The sequence below is a fragment of the Metopolophium dirhodum genome, chromosome 1 (assembly GCF_019925205.1).
Source record: "Metopolophium dirhodum isolate CAU chromosome 1, ASM1992520v1, whole genome shotgun sequence".
Taxonomy (NCBI): Eukaryota; Metazoa; Arthropoda; class Insecta; order Hemiptera; family Aphididae; genus Metopolophium; species Metopolophium dirhodum.
Window position 1 is genome coordinate 34,100,691 of NC_083560.1, and position 7,355 is coordinate 34,108,045.

Consider the following 7,355-nt stretch of genomic DNA (forward strand, 5'->3'; position numbering starts at 1 on the left):
AGACACTATTGCTATTCAATAGCTGTAAAAATATTTAAATTAAAAGTCGTTCATGAAGTATGACGGCTATCAGCCAATTATTGTCAGCTACAACCACAGAGTTCTTAGAATTAAATGTTAATAACTCATGTTTTTGTGGAACATTACAGAAACGTTTCGGTAACGTTTATATTCTTAATAATATGTTAACATTGGTACTTAAATGTATATTTCTGGAGTGTTTGTAACAGTTTCTTGTATCAAATGTATGTTTTTGTAAAATTCGTGTAGTGAAATTTATATGGTTATCGAGAAATTGATATGTGCATGCGCGTACGAGAGAGGACACCGGCATTTAATTTCACTCATACTAATAATCATTTACAACTAACACATAGAGCCCGGGCGGCTATGACATGATTAGGAATTGCCGAAATGTTGCTCCTGTAATTTATGAATTTACCTAATTCTGCACAAACTCATTCATATACAATAAACGAAATTTCTAAGAATTATTGTTGTAAAAATTATACTATTTTTAGTCAATAGTTAATACATATTACAGCAATAGCCATTTAGGTATATATTATATTATAATATATACGTGTATCGTATGTGTAAAAATTAAAGATATACCATACCATACTGCGGCATACGGGCATATTGTAATAATAATAATTAATAAATACTAATAACAAATAAGTAAAATTATATGATATTATTATATTGATATAATTACAAATCACAAATGTACATATTTTCTCATTATAAAATATTTTCGCCATAAATAAGTTATTTATTCATTTATAAATCAAAAGATTATATTTATTTCGGAATTTTCAATGTCGTATGTTTTTGATACCTACTACATAATTCTGTCAATTCAGTACCTAATAATTTAATTCTATGTATAGAAAAGCTATTGGCTATTTCCTGTGTTCAATAATATTTATGATTTTTATTATTTTAAACCATATTACTGTTGCGTATTTATATAGATATTAAATAATAATAATAATAATAGCTCTACGGCTATTACTTAGCTCCACGGCCCGTCGTACGCGGCGGCAACCGGCACAGAGTACAGCTGCCGCGGCGACCGGTATACGCAATTGTCGACAACCACCACAGCGACACCGTCGCTCTCCCACCATGCCGCGTTGGCACCTGGCGGGACGGGAAGGCAACTCGCGCAAACCGAGCACGGCGGTCGGCGTCCCTTCTCTAGTTATCCAGCCGTCCGACCGGTCACCCCGCCAAAATATTGTATAACGTCTTTTGTGTTTGCCATTGACTATTCTCCTCGAGTAAACGTCCATTACGGACCTAAACCGTTTACCATCGAGTTTGTGTTGAGTTCATTTTCGTGAGCGTCACCTTCTCCCGCGACCGCCGCACAGCACCAGCCACGCTGTACTACCCGTGTCAAGGTAAGAACTACACGGTCATCTACTATAATATAACCGCCATAAGAACTGGAATTCATTTTGTCGAGTCCAATTCGATATTTTAATATTTCTGGACATTTTCTGCGAGTCACGAACTGTGTTGCAAGTTATACCTACTTAAAATAATAAAAATAATAACGCCGTGACGCCCATGGTATTGAATTCTCATTTCTCGACTCTTAGACAGTAGTCGTATGCCTATTTCATACTGGTTTACTGAAATCGATTACGATTTCAAATTTATTTAATGGTTAACGTTGATCTTATCGCCCATGTCATTTTAGATAGTCGTTGTTCATAAATTTTCTCTGTTACAGTCAACTGTCATCAGCATAGGCGTAGCATGATGATTTTTTTTTTGGGGGGGGGGGGGGGGTATAGCTTTTTTTTTGTGGTATCAACGACGCCGCCGCAACTGCTTGCGAATTACTTTGTATAAGGACTTTAGTGGTCCAGGTACAGAACATATTATATTCTACACATATAACTATAGAAAAATATAAAGGAACAAAATATAAAAAAGACTAAAGAAGCACATTATTAAGTAAAATATAAATAAATAATATACCATACATCATATTATTATCAAATACATATTTTGTATTTTAATTAAATATTTAAAAAAAAAAACATTTTAAATAGGAAATTATTACTATAATTATAAGGTTATAGTTATATTATTATTATATTATTATATTTTTATAATTACTATATTATAAGGTTTAAACGTCAGCTTTTTTGCGCAAATATATTAAGAACCTCTTCAGATGTAATATTATTAGATAAGTCCCTTTCAATATGAAGTAACGATATATTTGAAAATCTATCGTTAGACATTGAATTTCGTAGCCATGTTTTAATTTGTGTCGCATTACCGAAAACGATATTTTCCAAGAAGCAGAACTTACTGGAATTGTAAGTGCTACTTGCAAAAGCTTATACAAATTTGGAAAAGCTTTCTGTTGAAAATCTGCTTCTCAAACCTGATAAAACACAGTCAAGTATCCTCAAATAACCATTAATTTTCCAGTATTCAAACTTGGTATCTTCATCATTCATTCCTTCATTGAGATTGAGTTCATCTACATTAACATAAGAACATTCAGCACCAGTAGTATTACTAACATAATAGTTTTGTAAATGTGTTGTTTCTTTTCTTTTACGTTTGGAACCTGTGAAGTATTAAATTAAATATATAAAGATATATTATAACATAAAATACTTCAACATAAATTCTCTATTACGGTTAAAAACTATCTTTTCGTTCTAAAATAAAATATGATTTATAAATATTTTTAAATAACCTTTAGCTGGAATTTCTAATGAAATGTTGAACTCTTTAGCTAATGCTATAATTCCTGTCCACACATTTTTAAATTTTTCTGAGGAACGGTCATTTTCAAATGTTTTTATAATACTATTGATTAAATTTACTGATTTTCCCAAAGTTGCTTTTTTCTCTTGCATTAGGTTACTAAGAATATTGATTTTTGTTAAAATATCTTCAAGTATAATTAAAAATACTATAAAATGTCCTTTTTTTATCATAGCTTCAATTCCTTTTTAATTAAAAATAAAATATAATGTTAATAACATTTTATAATTAATTCATACAAAATTACAATGAAATATCAAACAGATCATATTGCTTGTGCTACATCTAGATTACTGTTAGCATCAATTTCTTCTCTTAAAACCTGAAGTATCACTTCAAAATTATCTTTAACAGCTTTACAGTTGTTATACCTGCAAACCCAGCGAGTATCAGAAATTTGAGTAATAGAAGATGCTTTAATGTCCATTTTTAATTGCATATCTTTTAGTTTTTTATTTGTAGATGGTCGTGAGAAATATACGTATAATATTTCTAGACTGTTAAAAACATTTTTTGCATACTAAAAACAAAACAAAGAATTTTACAGGAAATAATTAATTTATATTTTATATATTTCAACAAAATTACCTCAACATTCTTGCATATGTCTACTACAACTAAATTTATTCTATGGGCCATGCAATGCGTATAAATACCGCATGGGTATCGTTCAAGAAGTTTACTCTGGACACCATTTCTTTTAGCACTCATAACACTCGCTCCATCGTAGGACTGTGCAAATATTGGTATATTTTCCAAATTTGATTGCTCAAAAAATTGAAAAATAGTATTAACAAGTGTCTGTGCATCTTGTTTTTCAGACACATCCATAAAACCAAGGAACCTTTCATAGACTTCTAAATCTTTTACATAACGTACACATATAGACATATATTCTACTTTATGACACCTGTTAAAATGGTAATAGTATAATACATGATTTAATAATATATGAACAAGTAGTGTCATGTACCTGGCATCGTCAACCATAATAGCAAAAAAACCAACTGATTTTATTTGAGAAATAATATTAGTTTTTAAAACATCACTGCAAACATTTATCAACTCATTTTGAATGTCAGGACTTGTAAAATTAAACTTACTATCTTGTTTAATTTTAAATTGTATATCATGCTTAGCCATTAACTGGCAGGCTTCTTTAAAATTACCTAATATTGAATAAAACAAATTATTAAATAAAACTTTTATAATAGCGCTAATAACAAAATAATAACAAGCAGACGGTCAAATATAAAATACTACAATCCACACTTAGGTTTAATAGCTTATTACCTTGGTTTAAAGAATCTTTTGTTTCATTGTGGCCTCTAAATGAAATCCCTTGACGAGTCAAGTATAAAACAATATCAATAATTTGTTTAAGATAGTTTCGGTTTTCTATAATTTCTTTTTTATTTTGTGCTGAAACTTGTGTTAGTACCAATAGATTTCACACTTAAATATCCAGACCAACTTGCCATGCATTTTAAATGACATTTTGATTTTTCATGACTCATTAACTTGGAATCCTTACCACTTAACTAAACATGAGAAATAAAAATGTATGAAATAAAAATTAATATTGTGTTACTTAAGTTAAATACAATATTACTTTTTTCCAATTTCTGAATCCTGTTTTTGTAAAAGTATCATCAGCTATATAAATATTATTTGTATTGAAAATTCGGCAACAAAAACAAAACACAGCATCAATTTTAATGCTATACTCTAACCATGAATACTGATTAAAATAGTCGTCTGAAAATGACCGATTTTGCTTTCCAAAAAGAGTTTTTGGATAGTTCTGAAAAATAGTAATTGTAAAAAAAAAATAAATGTGAAAACTGAGTAGTTTTATTAATTAAGTACCTATAGTACCTTATAGTTATTACATTTATGTAATTAAATTTAGTATTAATTTACCAATTAATTTTTTAAACGTAATACTAAATTATAGATACTATAATATGTTCTATGAATAATTTTTATATTTTTCAGACAATTAAATAAACATTTTAGATAACCCAATTAAAAAGTATAATATCTTTAATATCTTGTATTATCGTATCTATGATTAATAAAAACTATAATATAATATTTACTTTTAAAATCGGTTGTTTTGGTCCAGAGTCTAAAATTCCAAGATCTAATTTTAAAGTTTTTACATCACCTGAGTCTATACAAGTGGATACAATTAGTTTTTCTCAACTGGATTCTTTCTCTGGATTTTTAACGAGTGGATTATTAATCGTGGTCTTTACTTTATTAAATATACTAAACATCGTTTAATCGTTGAAAATTGAGGGTATTTAAAAAAAAAAATTTGATGTTTAAATGCACTTTAACATAAACGAGAACACGGTGAAAACTTATTTTGCCATAAAATAATCTGCATATTTAGTGTAGATTGTAGACTGTAGTTAATAGTTATACCATTATACTGGATAATGTTTACAAGTTTGGCGGATTTACCATTAACGAATACTCTCGTATCGTCAACGACGTCAACGCTGTGTTATTGCCGTCTATTTTTAACCTAAACAGTAAACATGATAATTGATAAGTATTTTTCCAGAAACACCGATGGACGGCGATAACGTCATTATAGTCTTCTGATGATTATGATTTATTAATTTATAATATAGAAGATAGAACTAGGTATATACCAAAATATTATTATTGTTATTGATGTCGAATGCCGATATGAAATTGTAATGTATAAATAAAAGAATAATTTAAAATTTGAATTATCAAATATAATATTCTTCGGATATCAAAATAAATAATAGAAAATGTTTTCAGTTCCCACATATGGATGTATAAGACAGTAAACTATTTCTGAAGAATTTCTGGGGGGGCTTTGTAGAATTCTGGGGGGGCTATAGCCCCCTTAGCCACCACCATTCTACGCAAAACTTATACTTGATTAACATGCCCATTAGCGTGAGTTGTAGCTTATCGACACCAATAAAAATATTGATTTTAAGCTATTATTTTATTCCAAATACTTTTAAAGTTTTAACTTTTGTCAACAGAATTCCTGTACTATAAAGATGGCAAAAAATCCATTTATGACCTGTAAGTCACGTAAACGAAGAAAGAACAGAGTCCCACCCACTGCACCAGTAGAAAAGCTCTTTTGTCCCCGGACAATGGTGAGGTACGACGGATCCCACGGTGATTATCCTACTAAGTGGGTTTGTAAGATGTGCCTTAAGGTACTTTTGAGTGAAGCAGCTGTTAACAATCATTTGACCAATTGCCTTGGACAAACTAGACAATCTAACCCAGCTCCACCTAAGTAATTGTTCAGCTAGTCTTATTTTTTCTATTAATTATAATATTTAACTTATTTTTATTTTGTTCAGTAACGAAAGTACTCCTTACATATGCAAGTATTGCGAAAAGGCATTTTCAAGGGGTGTTACGCTAAAGAGGCATTTGGAAGACCATGAACAATCATCAAGCCGTCTTGACTCAGAACTATCTGACAACGAATTTGAATACAAAGTGAAGAATATAAAAACAGAAAAAACAAATGATGTTAACCACCAATCTGAGAATTAAAATCCATGCAATAAAATTGATTTGATTTAATTTAATTGTATTCGTATTATTTTTGATTTTGTATTAGATATTATTATTATTTGAAAATTCTAACACTAAGTTAGAGTACTTGTCAGGGATATTAATACAGCAGTCCCTAAAGTATCCAATTTTCTGTACTCGTAAATAACCTTAAATCGGTAAAAACTAAATAAAAAACCAATGCTGTAAAAATTAGCACTAATTCAATAACACATAATATAAATTAAATACCTATAAATATATTGTTTCATTACTGTGAATAAAATAAAATTATTATTAATTAATTTATATAATAATTTACTCAACACTTATAGCTACATTTTTGACAATATTTTTACTAAAATTAGTTGAAGTTATCAAAAAAAAATATATAAATATAAATATACCATGTACTTTAATGTTGTAAATATATTATACCAGTGATATTTTTTCATTTATACAAGTCATTTTTAGTATACAAAATGCATATAAATAAATAAATAAAAATAAAAAAATACATTTAAATTATGTAGATACTGTTAAATTAAGTACGTCAATATATTAAAATATATATAATATACAATATATAATATTTCGTTGTAATATAAAGTTTCGTCAAATAGAAGTTTGTTAAAGAGACTAGAGAGGTAGGTACCACTATATTTGAGCCCACAATAATCCATAAGTAGTACTTACCATTTACTTTCATTAAACATATTATATTCATTGTGAAGTTTGTGGTATAAACATAGAAATAAAATAAACTATTACTAAACACTAAACTAGTAAACTATTAGGAAATAGTAAATACTTAGGTACTTAATACACAGTGATAGAGTGGCGGTATAGTCATACAAATACCCAGTGACTAAGATATCTGTCTACCTATAAGTGTCTGGTTGGAACTTATATTAAGTATAAAAAAATACTATTAATGACAGCTATAGCAATGTTATAAAATAACTACTCTCAATAACAATGAAATA

General features: G+C 28.7%; 1 protein-coding gene across 1 annotated transcript; it reads left to right on the plus strand.

The window, feature by feature from the left end:
• Positions 1-1,172: 1,172 nt before the first annotated feature.
• LOC132936165 (uncharacterized) lies at positions 1,173-6,399 on the plus strand. The gene is made up of 3 exons (XM_061002855.1): positions 1,173-1,409; positions 5,838-6,103; positions 6,171-6,399. Exons 2-3 carry the CDS (start codon positions 5,856-5,858, stop codon positions 6,367-6,369), a joined length of 447 nt encoding a protein of 148 aa, XP_060858838.1. The 5' UTR covers positions 1,173-1,409; positions 5,838-5,855; the 3' UTR covers positions 6,370-6,399.
• Positions 6,400-7,355: the final 956 nt, after the last annotated feature.